The sequence below is a fragment of the Protopterus annectens genome, chromosome 12.part0 (assembly GCF_019279795.1).
Source record: "Protopterus annectens isolate FY-2018-M chromosome 12.part0, PAN1.0, whole genome shotgun sequence".
Lineage (NCBI taxonomy): Eukaryota > Metazoa > Chordata > Ceratodontiformes > Protopteridae > Protopterus > Protopterus annectens.
In genome coordinates, this window is record NC_056746.1 from 18,765,743 (window position 1) to 18,784,024 (window position 18,282).

The 18,282-nt window shown below is 37.2% G+C and overlaps 1 protein-coding gene across 3 annotated transcripts in view; it reads left to right on the plus strand.

The window, feature by feature from the left end:
- Positions 1-17,948, plus strand: part of LOC122817317 — a 322,631-nt gene extending 304,683 nt beyond the window's left edge. For 2 of the 3 annotated variants that reach the window (XM_044090537.1, XM_044090539.1), the window contains 2 exons: positions 12,853-12,951; positions 17,515-17,948. In XM_044090537.1, coding sequence (XP_043946472.1) covers positions 12,853-12,951; positions 17,515-17,594 — 179 coding nt within the window. In that variant the 3' untranslated portion in view covers positions 17,595-17,948. The remainder of the gene's footprint in view (positions 1-12,852; positions 12,952-17,514) is intronic. The other variant, XM_044090538.1, reaches the window with a different exon arrangement.
- Positions 17,949-18,282: the final 334 nt, after the last annotated feature.

Below are 18,282 nucleotides of genomic sequence, written 5' to 3' on the forward strand. Positions count from 1 at the left end.
AATAAATCAAGAAAATATCTAAACTATACTTCACTATATTCCTGACTGACTCTAAGAGAAGTACTATACCCTAGTTAACTTACTTACAGAGCAACAAGACAGATGTGGTGAGTGGATCTTGATGTTGTCAGGTCAAAAACAAATACAGAATACTCAGTCTCTCTCAGAGAGTTCTTAAATTAATATCCCAAATATTACTGCTGGCCTAGCTTGCTGAATGACATAATTTCTTGTCATCTGACTCTATCCCAGGTGAAAGACAACCATTGATGCAGCTGGTAGCATTTAGGATCTATCTGTGAAAATACATAAACAGGGGCTTTTCCTCAAATCTTGGTACTTGCTGGAAGTCATAAAACAATAAAACACTTGCAAGACAATGCAGAGAGCCTCTAGTTCTATACATTGTGTCAGTAACTGCACTGGAACTGAAAGATAACGTACTTTTATTATGTGGTCATAAGGTAATTTAAATTTTCAGCTATTTTTCTGAAATTAACCTCCCGTCTTCCAGTTTCCATTGTTAAAATATATACACTTAAACAATTACAATAGTGTATGTATGTTTCTGTTCTGTTCCAGAAGGGTACACTGTGGATACATTTTTAAAGCTCAGTACATTACAACCCTTTTCAACACACACTTCTGTACCAGCAGTTTGATATACCCATAACATTCAGTTCTAAAACATTTGTAACACAAGCATATAAATCATGTTGATATTCACAAATTACATATATTTACAAAACTCCAGATAGCTAGGCTGGCAGTATCTCCTTTTGTGACATGGGGTATTGTGTCAAATGCCTTAGCCAGGTCAAGGTAGGCAGTGTGAACCATTTTTCCCTCATCCATTGCTTTAGTTACCTTCGCAAAGAAGCCCACCAGGTTGAATAGGCATGATCTACCCTTGACAAAACCAAACTGGGTTGGGTCCAGTGTCTGGAGGTTTACTATATCTCTGTTGATCATCTCCATGATAATTCTTTCCATGGCTTTACATATAAGACTAGTGAGACTTATGGATCTGTAGTTTCCAGGGTCTGTAGATGGCCAACTTTTGTGCAGAGGGATGACTGTTGCTGTTCTCCATTCATGAGACACAAAGCCCCACCCATCTTCCAAAGCCTCTCCCGACCCACAATTCCTACACCATTTTAGTTTGTACTACTGTGCAGTAGATTCTGGACCCCAAGCCAAGTGATTTTGCTGCACTGCCCTTCCATCTTTTCTCCTAGATACATAGGATGTCCAGCCTCCTTATTGCCATCATGTTATCCACTTCTAAGCTACGTCCTGTCAGTGAACCTACATTGATTGTAGGAATTCTTAGTTCATATTTGACATATTGATTGCTTTTTATGTCCAGCTTTCGCTTAACAGAGCTATCTCAGGTAACCCGAGCTGGGCAACTTGACCCAGGGCTGCTGGGCTTTATAGCAAAACTCTGGCCAATAGGGGCAAATACACCCCTCCCACCATTAGCACAGGTCTCTGACAGAGGTTGGACTAGGTCAGGTCCTCAACCCACTTATCACCAGCAAATACCCACGACAATTTTTGGTGGCATTACTCAACATGACTGAATCGCCTAGAGCCAATTTTTGCACCATTGAGTGGCTAGCCCTAACACGATGCACAGTCTGTGATCCATGTTCTCCTGTCTTGAGGACACTGTGCACCATAGTGAATGCCCAAAGCGGTTTATCTGTAAAACTCTTCCCCCATAGGGCATCATCTAAAGTCTAACTTGTGCCACAGTTCCATTCTTTGGTGAGTTTGAGATGGAAACACTCACTGTTTTTTGGGAGGTGGGTGAACTCCACAGAGACCAAGGAAGAACATGCAAACTCAATACAGGCATTGGCCGGAGGTCAGACTCAAACCTTGTACCTTGTGCATGTGAAGTGAAGACCTTAACCATTATGCTAAGTGGTAACATTTCCTTGTAGATCACATAATAAACATCTGTAACCATGGATATTCACGTTGCTGCTATCTCAGCAACCAGTTTGGTGGATATGGGCATCATAAGACACTGTAGCAGTTGTCTGACATTTACGGGCAACCACCTAATTCTTAAATAAACTGATATGGTATGTGGGAGATATAGTTACACAATGTCACTGGAGGCAAAGCTCTCACAGACAATCAGATATATCAGACTAAGAACCCAGATGGTGAAAAACAAACCAATGCAAGGAATATCTGCAGTGGTGAATGTAGAGACACACAAAGCCAGCAGTATAAAAATCCAATTTATTCAAAACATTGAGTGCTTTCGTTCCTGTTATTTTCGGAACTTCATTAGAACTAACACCAATTAGTTTGGTTTATATGGGCATCATAAGACACTGTAGCAAAGGACAACCAACTAATTGGTATGGTATGTGAGAGATGGGGTTGCACAATGTCACTGGAGGCAAAGCTCTCACAATCAGATATCATAGCAAACAGGTTGTCAGAAAAATACATACTATACAGTATGGTTCAGACACATAGACCCACATACACTGAGGCTTTTAAATATAATCTTCCTAAACCCTAAAGACCTTCCAAATGTTACATTTATAAGTATCCTCAGCAACCTCAAAGCACTCTACCAAAACAACATCCACCACCTCACAGCATCTCATTTTCTAAGCCCATAAGGTAAACCACCACTCACTCCAATATTTTGGTCATAGCAGACTCCATTGTGAGACACACAGATATCCCACTCACCAGGTTGAGTAAGGAGTGAGTCACTGTTAGTTGCCTCTCCGAGACCAGGATCCACCCAGATCATATACAAACTCAGTCATAGTTCATGTGGATGTAAATGTCCTGAGGCACACCTCCCAGGACTATATGAAGACAGAAATGGAGCTTTATCTGTATCTGTAAGGCAAATATCTTAACCATTACACTGCCCTGGCGGCAGCTTCAACTGAATATGCTAGTGCAGATAATGGCGAATTTCCAAGCTTACCAAATGCAGAAAACCCAGGACATTTAAATAGAACTTTTCATGAAGAATGGAATTTTCAGAAGGATAGTCAGAAGCCATCAAGGAATAACTAGAGAAATGGACTGAACTATAACAGAGAATTGTTTTACAATTTCTGGTCATATAAACAAGGCAAGTGGTATTAATGTAAATAATCAACAAGCTGTAATGAGTATCCAGTGTGATTATATAGTTAATTTGTCAGGTTGTATTTTGTCAAATGATGAAATTTCAGTTTTAAATAGAGGCTTAAAGTTTATTCCTACAGTTCTACCTAGAATATATGAAATTAAATGTGAAATTTTTAAGTTTATTAGAAAGTTGTATTAGGGGATATATTTAAGGGGGATAAAAAAGTATAGATGAAATAGAAAAATATGAAAGTGAAGAAAATGAATTTGATTCAAGTGCAGAAAGCTTTTATTCATGCATGTTGGAATGTGATTTCAATGTGTACTGCAAATTTAACACAGAGGGAATTGCATATAAAAGTGATTTTATACCCCCCTTTAGAAATGATACTATACAATAATTTTTAACTTTATTACAGTACAGTGTGGAAAAGGAATTTAAACTTTTATATAGGAATAAGGCTCATGTTTGTGTCTTTTTGGCTTTTCCCGGTTAGGGGTAGCCACAGCGGAACTCCGGTCCGCTAATGATTGGTAGTTGAGTTTTACATGCCGAGTTACCAGCCCTGACACACAACCTTCAAGAAGGTACGCCCATTCATGCATGTCTCTACACAGAAGATACTCTAGCTGAGAATCGAACCGGACAGCATAAGGCTCATATTATGTATAATTTAAGTAAAAATGAACGGTTGAGTTTACAAAATTTGAGCCAAATAGACAACTGGTGTTTAAACCAGCTGATAAGAGGGGAAATTAGTAGTATTTCACTTTAAACAATATTTAAAAATGTGGATGAAATATTTTTCTTATGAGGATGTGCAATATAGGTTTAGTACTAAAGCTTGTACTATGGCTTATTTTTTCTGTGTACTTAAAATCCATAAAAGTATGGTGGATCTACCGGGTCGCCCTGTTGTGTCAGCATGTGGCTATTGTACCCATAATGTGTCGTGTTTTTTGCACAAATATTTATTAGCTGATGTTATAAAGTTACCTTCTTATCAAAGATGTTTTTGAATTTATGGATAAAGTAAAGAATATCAAGTAGACAAGTAACGTATTCCACAGTAATAGATGTAGTGAGTTTGTTTACAAGTATTCAGAATACAAATAGTATGGAAACTATGTTATATTTTTTGTAAGATACTCCAAGAACACAATATATTTTAGAGTTGATAGGTTTTTGTTTAACAAATAACATCTTTGAATTTAATGGTGAATTATTTAGGCAACTACAGGGAATGGCCACGATGGCAGTTTTGCCCCCATGTATGCAAATTTATTTATGGGATTATATGACAGGGTGCCTAGAGAGGAGTTGTGGTATTGTATGAGGAAGTCAGGAGTGTCAGAGAAGTATGTACGAGTGGTACAGGATATGTACGAGGGTAGTGTGACAACGGTGAGGTCTGTGGTGGGAGTGATGGATGCGTTTAAGGTGGATGTGGGGTTACATCAAGGATCAGCTCTGAGCCCTTTCTTATTTACAATGGTGATGGACAGGTTGACAGACGAGATCAGACAGGAGTCCCCATGGACTATGATGTTTGCAGATGACATTGTGATCTGTAGTGAGAGTAGGGAACAGGTGGAGGAGACCCTGGAGAGATGGAGATATGCTCTAGAGAGAAGAGGAATGAAGGTCAGCAGGACTAAGACAGAATATATGTGTGTGAATGAGAGGGAGGATAGAGGAATGGTGAGGATGCAAGGAGTAGAGGTGACGAAGGTGGATGAGTTTAAATACTTGGGGTCAATAGTTCAGAGTAACAGTGAGCGTGGAAGAGAGGTGAAGAAGAGAGTACAGGCAGGATGGAGTGGGTGGAGAAGAGTGTCAGGATTGATTTGTGACAGACGAGTACCTGTAATAGTGAAAGGGAAGGTCTACAAGAGGGTAGTGAGAGCAGCTATGTTATATGGGTTGGAGACAGTGGCGTTGACAAAAAGGCAGGAGTTTGAGCTGGATGTGGCAGAGTTAAAGATGATAAGATTTGCACTGGGTGTGACGAGGGTGGACAGGATTAGGAATAAGTATATTAGAGGGTCAGCCCAGGTTGGAAGGTTTGGAGACAAAGCCAGAGAGGCAAGATTATGTTGGTTTGGACATGTGCTGAGAAGGGATGCGGAGTATATTGGGAAAAAGATGCTAAGGATGAAGCTACCAGGTAACAGGAAAAGAGGAAGGCCTAAGATAAGGTTTATGGATGTGGTGAGAGAGGACATGCAGGTGGTTGGTGTGAGAGAGCAAGATGCAGAGGACAGGAAGAAATGGAAACAGGTGATCTGCTGTGGTGACCCCTCATGGGAACAGCCGAAAGAAGATGATATAAAAGTTTCTATATCTACAATAGTGAATTTTTTAAGAAATATATAGTAAGGTATCATAGATTTATAGATGATTTAATTTTTATTTGTAATGGGGACAAGAAGAAGTGGATGTTTTTATATGTAGCTTACATAGGAACAGATCAATGGTTTACAAGTAGTAAGTTAATTTTTTGGATATTACTTTACAAGGTAGGGAAATGGTGTTATTCAAACTAGGATACACAAAGTTTGAGCAATGTGATCATATTTTGCATGGTGAGAGTTTTCACCCCCCCCCCCCCCCCATAAATTAAAATCTATCCCATATGGTGATTTTTTTAAGAGTAAAAAGATTATGCAATGGCAAAGCGGAATGTCAATATGAAATAGAAAATGCCACACAAATGTTTTTGAATACAGGTTGTGATAGAAAAACAGTAGGGGATGGTATTAAAAAACTAGCAGGAGGACCAGTGAATCCCAGCCAGTATGTAAGAAGGGTGGAAAGGTTTAATGGTCAAATAGAGGAACAACAAAAAATATTCTTTGTTACCAAATATACGGTATTTTCAGGGAAATTAAATACTTTTGTGAAATATTTTTGGGGTATTTTGAATAAATGTAGGTATTTAAGTCCCATATTTAAGGACCTATCCCAGATTTCATACACAAGGGGTAGAACTATTAAGCATTTTATGGTACATTATAGGTTCAATTTACCTAACATAGAAAGGAACAGACAGCCTAGGTTGTTAGGTACTTTCCCCTGTGGGAAATGTAAAAGTTATAAATATATAGTGAACAGTTTTAAATAAATTAATGGTAAGAGGTTTCAGGATAAAAGGGATTTATGGATGTGAAAGTGAAAGAGTGATATACGGACTAAGGTGTCTGCATAAAAAAATTTACATAGGGGAAAGTAAAAGGAGTTTTACAACTAGGCTTGAGGAACATATCAGAGACATTAAAAAGGGCAGGATGGAAAGCCCTATAGCCCTTCATTTTTCAAAATTTCATAATAGTACCCACAGAGGTTACAAGCTACTATCTTGGAACAAACAGAAAATGGAGTAAATATAAATTATACAAAAAGAAAATTATGGAGAAAGGAATCTATTTTTATTTTACAATGTAATGCTTTATCCCCTGGGGGACTTAATAAGGAATGCAACTGGAAATGTTTTTTTGTGATTATTTCTTATTAGTCTTAATTGTTTAATTGAATAATGATTTTATGGTCTTATGTATTTAAAGGATGTATGGTAAAAGAAAGGTATACTCTGTAAAGGCTTAATAGCCGAGGCGCTAGAGATGGAAACTGTTTTAATACTTCTTGTGTTTGTTATTTTAATAAATTTCCTTGACGTTTTAGTAAACTGGCCACTCTTATTTTGTTGACGTAGCCTACAGCCTCCCTTTCTGACTGTGTGTCCCTGGCTGGTGTGACCCTAGCACTGAGCAGCATTCTACCTTCCCCAGGGATGATGCCTTTGTATGAACAGAAGATAATTGACTTTAATAGTTGGCTTAGTTTTTGGTGTGATTTGATGGGGGTATAATATCTGTTAGCCAGGGAGGATATGATTGTCAGATCTTGCTGCTTTGCCAGGAATAGTCTGCACCTGTCCCTCTAGGCTTTCAAATACTGGCTAAAATCTTTTCTACCCCATAGTACCTTTTTAGGCATTGCTAACCTGAAAGTAAAACCAAATGAAGAAAATTAATGCCGGGTGTCTAAACAAGAAATTCCACTAAATGCAAGCTCTGCTCAACTGGATAATATAGACACCTGTGCCATTACATGGTATAAAGCTGCACAGAGGACCCTAGCAGTGACTTCCACATATTTAGACAGGCTACTGCACAGATCCACATGGACTTTTTTCATCTGTATATGTGTTAGCAGAATAAAACTCATGATATTTTGTTTTCTATATAACATTATAATGCTTATATTATTGCCTTTTGCCTACTTGTCAGATTCTACTTTACTTCAGTTTACTGGCAAACATCATGATCTTTACGGCAGTCATTGTGTAATTCTATCCTGAAGGCCAGTTTTACAGACTGCATGATATAAAGTCACTCTTTTGAAAGGATTAAAAATGTTTCCCACTTAATTCATGAAAGAGGGTCATATTATGATCAAGATTAAAATGTGCAGTGCAGATGAAAAAAATGCTAAAGTTATGTTTATGCATTCATTCATTTGTTGTCAGCTACAAATCAGGGACTTTAGGATCAAGGGTATCTGGGTGGAAGTCAGTCCTCACAGAATACACTTACCATACACACACACACAAACACATGCACACAAACAGACACAAGTGCAAACACATGCTTACAGACACACACACACACACACACACACACACACACACACACACACACACACACACACACACATATATACATACTCACATTTACCCACACCTACACAAAATAAACATCAAGGTGTAATTTGTAATCTCACCAAACCACCAGCAAAATGTGTTTGAGATGTGAGAGAGAACAGGAGACCAAAATCCCACACAGGTAAAGGGAGAACATGCAGACAATATAAAAGGCCCCCAGCTGGGAAAAGCCAAGCACTGTGAGGCAGTAATGTTAACTGCTGCACTACTCTGCTGCTCCTGAAGTTATGTTTCACTAGCCACCCAATGGTGCAGAGGCAGAATATCCATCTCAACCACCAGTAACCCAATTCAGGCCCCTGATAGGTCTGGCTACAGTAATAAGATGAAGTTGCTGACAGCCAGCTGTCCTATCCCAGAGAAGGCTTGGAGAACCAAAATCTTATGTGGGGCCTCCCAGGTCTGAACTTCAGAGTATGGGGTGGTAACAACATCATAATGTTATTTTACACTAGGCACTACAGGTATTAGGGTTTCTGGCCAGCTTCTCCCTGCATGATAGCTCCTGACTCTACGTCTTTGACTTCTCCTTCAGATTCCTTTTTTTTTTTTGAGAATATGAGTAAGCTACCACAAAGATCAACTCCTTAAGGAAAATAGGTCCCATCCGGCAAAGGGCTACCTCTGAAGGTACCAGGCAAGGGACAAATGGAGAATCCAAGATAGTATGGATATGGAAGCCAGAGGGAATAGCCAAAAGATTCACATGGGTCAAGGGGTAGAGCAATAAAGGAGGAAGTTTTTATTAGACCATTCCACAATGCCATTATACAGACAGTGATTGGTTGCAATTTTGTCATGGCATTTCTGTGTTGCTGTGAGAGTAGGGGTTAAATGCTATCTGTTTTAAAGGTCAACCTTGACTAGCTTTGTCTTAGTACATACATTATTCTGTGCAGTCAAACTGCTTACAAGGTAAGTCATCTGCATAATACTGTTTAATCAGTAGGTTTGGTGATATCAGATGCCCCTGACAAACCATGAAATTGGGTTGCTGTATAACTGCTTTTGCTTCTTCCATCTCTTTCCCAAGATGGCATATGCATGTGTCAGGGACACCCGAAATACTTGCAGTATGCCTCAATCACTGCATCATGTTCTAGCTGCAAGTGGATTTCCTAATGAGCTGAGATTTCTACACATGTTTTAGTCTTTGTTAATCTTTAATGCTCTTAGAACCACATTGCACACAGCAGATAAACAGTAACTAGCTCAGTGTGGTCATGTTTGCCATGTTTCTGAATCCCAGGTATAATATTTTAGGTAAAACTATCACTTTAATTAACATTACATTTTCTTTAAATGCAAAGAATAAATTATTCAATTTCTTTTCTCACTAGTCATTAAAAGTTACTTTGAATAATATTATTTATGTCAGTAGATATTTTTTATCCCTACATATTTAATTTACTGTTTATCCATTTAAAATTCTGTCTCTTAAAGAAGTTTTATTTTTTGATGTATTAATATATTTTTTTCTCTTCAGTAAATTTCACTGTAAAGATTTTTTGAAACAATTTATTATAATTATTGATTTCATAGATAGAAATAAATCAATTTCCCTCAAGAGCTTTTTGAAACAATTTATTAGAAATATTGATAGCATAGATTGATTGATTTATATAACTCCATGTTAACAACATATCATCAGCAAATAACTACATTTTGATTGATATTTTTCTGATACTATAGAGCCTTCAATTAGTGAGTTGTTCCTGACAGAACTTGCAATAGATTTTATAATCAAGGCAAGCATTATAGGAGAAAGTGGAAATCCTTGCTTTGTTTCATTATTCAAACATGATTTGAAATAAAAGGGATCTTATTTTGGCATAAACTTTATAATCTACAAATATATGTCTTATTGTTTTATAAAATCAGGAAACCCAAAACATTCTAATGTTTAAATAAAACATCCAATTTACTGTGTCATTTTTTCTCTAGAGATAGACTTATTATAGTTAATTTCTGTCTGTATGTCTGTATAATCTATCATTATAATTTTTCTTTCAATATTAGCTTGTGTTATTCTATTAACTATAAATCCTGTTTGATAATTGTTTTTCAAATTGTCCATTGAATCTTTAAATCTGTTTGTTGAAACTGAAGTAAAAATGTTATAGTCTGTGCTGAGCAATAATATAGGTCTCCAGGATGAAACAGAAACAGAGGAGTTCTCTGTTGGTATTATGTGCCAATTAAAATAGTTTTAATTAAAATTGGTAATTTTTGAGAAAATAATTTGGTATAGTTCTTTGCAGTTCCTGACATTTTCCCAGTTTATTTTTATCTGGTCTTTACCTTCAGTATACATTATTGTTTTAGTTACATTTTTGACCTACTGGTTATGCATTTTTTTTATTTATTCTGTAAGATAATCCTCCAAAAGTCTTTTATCTTAAATGTATGCTTTTATCTAATTCACACCTTCATGGAAATATGCAAATGCTACTAGAAGTTTTTCTATATCTGATGTCTACAATATTAATCCAGCATGCTCAGGTATTAACTTTTACCAGGCAGTCCATAAAATCCTGTTAGTGTCATGGCATAAGCATTTAATTTATTTTTCTGAATGCCACTTCTGTCTTGTGATTTAGAACTTATTTACATTGTTTTGTTGATGTCATTACTATTTTTATAGCATTGTTATTTTGATTCTGTTCTTTTAACTTAGTTTCACGCAATTCTTTGTATATTTTATTGATATCCATATTACACTGTTTAAGTTGTATGACACCAAAATTTCATTTTCCACTCCTACAAAGCTTTAATGGAGTCCCATAAACTCACATCATTTAGTTCTCAATTATTACTGAGTGACATGTAGTCATCACTTTCCTGTTTATTTATTGTTTATTTATTGACATTTTATCACCAAGAGAGTCTGACTGGGTAGGAGCCCATTTTCAGCAGAGTCCCAAGGAGAAAAGCTCCAAAGTATTGCAATAACATTTTATGAACAATAATTTTACAGTCTTTAAAAATAATACAAAAACAGCTACAGTTTATATAATTATACCAAATTAGACATAATATGAAACCATTGGTTAAGAATAGATATAAGTTATATAACATTTAATATTTACAGAACTTTTAGCCAGTTTATAGAGAAATTAATGTTAAGTTTGCATAATACAAACAAGAATTCCAATATGAAGTGAGAGAAAAGCAGATTTATGGTATATTTAGAGGTAAAGCCAGCGAGATAAATTGAAAGAAGTAAGGAAATGGTGAAGAAGGGAGAGTAAGGAGGTATAGAGTTTGGATAAATATTAGTTGACATTTAGGGATGTAGCTGATACTGGTGTTGGGCAAACACAGAGCTAGCATTCAGCTAGGAAGTCTTTCAGAATGGTTTTGAAGGATGGGAGGGAGGGTATTGATCTGATGGATACAGGTAAGGAGTTCCAGGCCTTAGCAACATGGTGCAAGTATAAAAATTGACCAGTAGATTTGATAGGTTTATGGACAGACAGGAGTTTTTAGTCATTGGATCATAATGACCGACTGAGAACATAGTTGTGTAGAATGTTATTTAGTACTGGACAAGCAGATGGATTCTGGATAATTTTATAGGTGGTAAGAATCTGTGTATATGTTAGTTGATGGAGTAGTTCTAACCAATTTAGGCTAATTAGTGATATACAGTGGTGGGTTCTGAAAGGGGTACTTACTGCAAATCTAGCAACTTTGTTATAGCATTGTTCAAGTTTTAATTTTTGTGATGCCTGAAGATAAGTAAGGATTGGAGCACCATAATAAAGTTCATGGAGAAGATAAGTAGCGGATAGTGTAGTTTTAATTGCATTGGTGAGAAATTTTTGGCTCTGTAAAGCATCCCTAGTTTTTGATGAGCTCTTCTAATACATTTTTGTATATGCAGATCAAATTTAAGATTAGCAGCTAGTTTTTTTTTTTTGTTTGTTTTTTTAGGGTTGAGAATAAGTTGTGAGTTATAAAGCTATGTTTCAGTGACTGTTAAAGCTTCCTGAGTAATTTTCTGGAGGTGTGCCATGTTGTCAGCTGTGCAAATAAGTGTGGAGTCATCCGCATACTGTATTAGGGAGGTCTGCTGCATGGATGTGTAGAGGGTGTTAGTGAGAATGTTAAAGATGAGGGGACCAAGGACAGAACCTTATGATACACTGGTGTTAATGGGAAGGTATAGAAAGAGGATGAAGGTAGCTTTTGAACAATAGAAAGGTGGGTTGAAAGAGACCTAATTAGGACATTTGAAGTAGAAGTTTACTGTCTGTGACAAACTGTGTTGAAGGCTTTTGGCAAGTCTATCACACAAAGATATGCAGTAGGCTGATTGATGACTCTAAATTCTCCCTGGGAGAGAGAGAGAGAGAGAAAGTGTGTGTGTGTGTGTGTGTGTGTGTGTGTGTGTGTGTGTGCGTGCGTGCGTGCGTGCGTGCGTGTGTGTGTGTGTGTGTGTGTGTGTGTGTGTGTGTGAGAGAGAGAGAGAGACATATAGAAGAAAGGCCTGGTAATATATTTCTATTTCCTACTTGTCTAGTAAACTCCATGGAAGATGGTGGTTGTTAATGGTGTCACTACAGGAATCAGCTACAGTCTGTCAGCAGGAATACATGGACAGATGGATGGAAGGATAGATAGACAGGACCAACAGCTCACTGTATATTCTGGCCAAACTCAGTCCTTATCACTTGCTTGGCTTTGATGATGGCGCCTAAATAAATCTCTTGTTTAGGGTCACCTAATTTACATTGCTACAATGTACAATTAACAGTTCCAGCCACTACAGTTTCAATAATAATGGGGACAATCATACCAAAAGGAATGTCTTACTCTACTTATGCTTTTTACTGGAACAGCTCTAAAACTCTTCCTAAATTTGACATCCACAGGAAATAATTTTGTGTTGACTAAGCTTTAAACAGAGTAATGTGAGTGGTTATTAATTTTCTCTGCATGGTTTGTAGTGGCATTCTCATTACCTTGATGTTCACGCCTTTGTGCTCTTCTCTTATTTCCCCAGGACCTTCTAGTTACAATATCGCTACTGTAGTGCTTCTTGCCCTGATTTTACTACTCCATGTCTGTTCCTTCTTCACTGGTTACTCCAGAAAGAACAGGGGTAAGTCTGTACAAGGAAAAATAGAAGCTGTGAGGCAGAACATACAAATTCTTAGATCTGACCAATAATGACCAATATGGAATAACATTTGTGATTTTTTTGTTTTTTGCACTTAGTATACACCGGAACAAATTGTGATATGCCAAAGGAATTGATCAAGTCTAAATGTTGCTGCCACCCCCTGAACTGTTGTTTCGTATCTACCTTTACCCCACTCATTCTACTACACTAGCCTAACTGCTTATTTTTCAACCTGTCTGATGTGTGACGCTGTGGCATGAGTTAAGACTTGTGGTACAACCAGAAATCTCAGCTGTCCCTGATTTTGAGGAATGTTTCTGTTTTTAGGCCTGATTTATGATGTCCCTATTTTTGGATGTATGTCCCTATTTTTAGGATTGATTTACCCCTTCACACAATTTACAGTAAAAAAGAAGGAGAAGCCTAGTTATGAAGTATAGGAGTAAACACACCAAGGCAAAAGTCCATAAAAAACGTAAACTCCTAATACTGCTAAAACCACACTGAAGGAGCAAAAAAACCACTGTAAAATCCAGTATAAATCCAATGTTCTTTATTGTAGGTAAGCACTTTTGCAACCAACCCTGGTTGCTTCCTCAGACCAAAGATTACAAAAAAAACTTCATCCCAAACTTTAAAAGCCTTGAATCCTGTGTCACATGACTATGACCAATTAATTAATTAAATGAGTTAAAAGAACAAGTAAATTCAAAATGCAAATACACTCAAAAAGCACAAATTTTCATTCAAGGCAATTGAGTGTATTTGCATTTGGAATGTACTTGTTCTTTTAACTCATTTAATTAATTAATTGGTCATAGTCATGTTGCCTTGAATGACATTTTGTGCTTTTTGTGTATATTTGCATTTTGAATGTAATTGTTCTTTTAACTCATTTAATTAATTAATTGGTCATAGTCATGTGATAGAGGATTCAAGGCTTTTAAAGTTTGGGATGAAGTTTTTTTGTAATCTTTGGTCTGAGGAAGCAACCATGGCTGTTTGCAAAAGCGCTTACCTACAATAAATAGCATTGGCTTTATACTGGATTTTACAGTGGTTTTTTGCTCCTTCAGTGTGGTTTTAGCAGTATTAGGAGTTTACATTTTTTTCTGGACCTTCACACAATTTTCTGATTCTTTCTCATCGAATGATTGAAGTTTGTCTATTAGACAAAAAACATACTACATGTCCAGTATACTACTGGCAACAATAATTTAAAAAAGGGGACACACATCTTAGAACTCTTTTTCTAAAGCAAAAATAAATGACCTTGAGTAGTAGAATTTTGCAATACAATTCATTAAAGTCTACAGATTTTACACAGTCTCTTTAATAATGTGCTTATATTTTCCATTATTTTGGCACCCTGTTTTTTAAACGTGTTTCTGAGCAGTATTCCACATTCCTACTGGGCATGGGAAGAGTTATGTGCTATTTGGTATTCCAGTGTTATGTTACTTAAACGTCCAGGTTTTTAGCTGGATGTCTTTATTTTCAAGGGCCTTAGTTCCGATTTTCAGGGTCTGCAGGTTAAGTATAGGTAAACATCAGAACTTATTTAGGCAACACCAACAGTGAGCAGCACCAAATGCTATAAAAATTCAAAGTAAAACAGCTGCAATACTGCTTACTATGAAAATATTTTCATTGGGTTCACTCATTCTGAAAATCATTTCATCTCCCCAAGTTCACTCTGCATTTCTTATAACTTAAAAGTAATCTCAACTACCCTTACACTTTACAGTAGGACTCAAAATCTAAACTGTAATATATATGTTTAAGTTTAGCATTTAAGTGCACAACAGAACCTGCAGTTAGGGATAACTATATTAGGAAGTGTGTGTGTGTGTGTGTGTGTGTGTGTGTGTGTGTGTGTGTGTGTGTGTGTGTGTGTGTGTGTGTGTGTTTTACATTCATAGCTGTTCAATACTACATGATACAGTAAGATGGCGTGAAGGACAGATTGTATTTGCATTGCATAACTCATTCCCTCCAATGGAACTCTGGAAGTCTGCAGTATAATTTAGGTTCTAGGTCTTAAAATGGATTTTACAAATCTCAGACACAACTGTTAAGTCTGTAATATTTTGTAAACAGCTTTCAGTATCTCAGAAATCACTCAATTTGTACACATACTGTCGGCTGTACTTTGTTCACCCAGCTGAGGGCTTTCACAAGAAGCTTAACAGTGCTGTCTGTGCTACATGACTGTATTGCTATTTAGAAAATGATGTCAATATAAATAAATAAATGTTATATGAAAAATTAATATATTTTCCCTGCACTAGACAGAGGGCAAATATCAATATAGTTGTTTGCCACTGTGTAAGCTTTAAGATGAAATCTTTTAATACTTTGGATGTAGCATGGTTTTGGAAAGAATGCAAATATGAATCAATACTTGATGCCTAGAGGTGTCAGTAAGATGTAACTGCAGAAACACCTGGAGACATTACTCAGCTGTAATGAGTTAAAGATGAAATAGATAGAAAGAATGTGCATAGAGATACAGGGAACTGGAATGATGCAATATATCTGAAAGGGAAATGGGCTAAATAATGATTTGAATGTGTGATTGCACTTGTATGACAGTCTGGAACTGCATTACCGTGTAAGGGAGAATGTTCTCTGATACTGACGTAATTAAGTTTATCAATGACAAGTGTCTAACCTGATAACAAGGGAGGAACAGGAGGTAGTAGAATTTCTGGTGTAAGCTGAATTCAATCAAAAGATGAGATTTCAGACAAGGAACGGTAATATCCTGGACATGGTCCTTTAACTGTATAGAGAGTGAAGGTAGAGCTAAAGATACGTCGGGCACCAGAGACCATGTGAAAGTCTGCTTTATGATTTCTGTAACACATATGATAAGAATAAGACAGTGGTTGGAAACAACAAAATAGTCTTCAACCTGTGGGAAACATGGACAGAAGAAACGTTGAAGGGTTGCAGGAACTAACTATATATACCTTAATGAAGGTTTGAGGCACAGAATGAGGGGAAGAGAGGAACAGGTGAGGCACCTAGCATAGCTAAAGATAGGACTTCATGACAGAAATGCAGTCTAGTAATGAGCAGCACAAAACATGTGGTCACAGTGCTGGGACTGAGCACCACATGTTTGTGCAGTAAAATGAATCGAATTCATACAAAGCATTTTCATGGAATATCACGCATGGTATCCCCAACGTTTTCCCCACGTCCCTAGTACTTCTATGTACTAACTTCAAGATTGCTATACCTGTACGTATGAGGAATACACCAAGGTCTGCAGACAGTCTCTTGTTATTTGTATAAATCAATCACGCATTGGTGAACATACTTTAGAGTGCTGGTCACAAAGGCCTCACATTTATGCACGCCACGGCATCGTAAAATTAGATTAGAATAGGAGATTGCAGTGCAATCATAAGTGCAGAAGTGGATTTCATGTGCAATGAGAAGGTTAAATGTATGAAGTGGCTAGGAAATAAACAATTAAAAGCAGAATATCAAACTAGAAAGAAATGCTGTGCTGGAGTACAGACACATGCAAAGGAAGGAAGCAGGGAAAGACTGGCTTTTAAGGGACACAGGAGCTTCAGGAGCTGCTTCCTCACATCCTTAGTGCAAACAAAACAATAAAATGAAGTGGGGAGACTATAAACTCCACAGTCTCCCACTGAAGACTGGACTGGTACTAAAACATGGACGAGTGGCAACCGGAATCCTCCCCTTGTACAAAGAAGGGTCTATACCACAAAACAGTTAGAGAGATACTTTTGTAGGGTAAGGTTTGGAGTTCCTGGACAAATAGTATATAACAGGTCACAACTACACTGACTCATGTATTCTAACCTGATTTGATTCTGTGATTTTTACTGTCAAACTTGTCAAGTGGAACTTCATGGCCACAGTTTGCCTAGCTTTCGACAAGGCTTTTGACACCATGCTTTACATGATGAAGATGGGTACAATCCAAAATAGTGCAACAGGCAGCACACTGGCTACCTGACAGAAAGCAGAATGTGCCAGTTCAATGGGACCTGTCATGACAAAGCCACCATTCAGGGGGAGGTTAGTGTAGATTTCACTGCTGAGGTCAGTTCCCTTCACAATATTTTTGTCATACATCACAGTAGGGCTACAACATAACATAAACCCCTTTAATGATGACACCAAGGCAGCCTCTAATGTGGTGTGCTCCACAGGGCAGACATTTTAGTAGTATCTGGATCTCTCATAATTAAGGGGAAGGTTTTGCAATTGGTGGTGGGCATTGAGGGACAATGTACGTGTTAGCAGGAGTACATACAGGGCTGACAATGGTAGAAAACATCATATTAATATATCCAGTGCTAAAAATGCACAATTATGTGAGACACTGCATTATACAAGGAGGGTACTTTGTGTGTGTGTGTGTGTGTGTGTGTGTGTGTGTGTGTGTGTGTGTGTGTGTGTGTGTGTGTGTGTGTGTGTGTGTGTGTGTGTGCTTATTTTATGTGTTGCCTATCTCTTACTGAAGGTATACTAATCCTTAAGCACTCTATCTTTCAGGTTGTCCATATTTCTGCAACTGTTGGTGCCAAAGGGATGAGTATAAGGCTTCCAAAGCAGAAGCACTTCCAGTCTCTTAGATTTGAGAAGCAATGACAACACAATGAAGGGTTTGAATCCTAGCAGAGAGGACAATAACATTACCACTTTCCCATGCCCTACCTTTAAGAGCTGACATGGAGAAAACTTTTACCTGCTGTGTAATAAAATGCGTGTAGTCTGATGGGAAGGACATCGCCAGAAGAACACGACAGTAGAGTGCTTAGTTATGGCGCTTTTGCATTTACAAGGATAATGATGTTTGCCTTCATAAAAACACATGAGCAGGCTGGTTGTTCATTAAAATGGATGCTGTAGCCAGTTGTTATCTTCTTGTATTGCTTTTGCAATTTTATTTTTAATATTCTTATTAGCTCCTTTTTCATTTAAAAGTTTTTAAACTAGTAAAATATGTTTTGATATTAGTATGTTCAATGTCTTATTAAAATAAACTTCTGTTGCTATTTTTTCTGACTTCTCACCAGTTGAAAATTAAGCTATCACATGCTGCCAGGAGCTGCATTATTACTGATAATCTTGCAAAATATGTCAGGGTTTAGTAACAAGATTACATAATTACAATGCCATTTTATGGTAACTGTTGGTCTGTCAGTGGTGTTGATATTGGGCATCTCCATCTGCACTTCAGATGGTTATGTTGGCCTCACCAGTGAGTGGATTGTCATCAAGTGCCTGACAAAATGAGGATTATTTAGTCCTGCTTCTCTC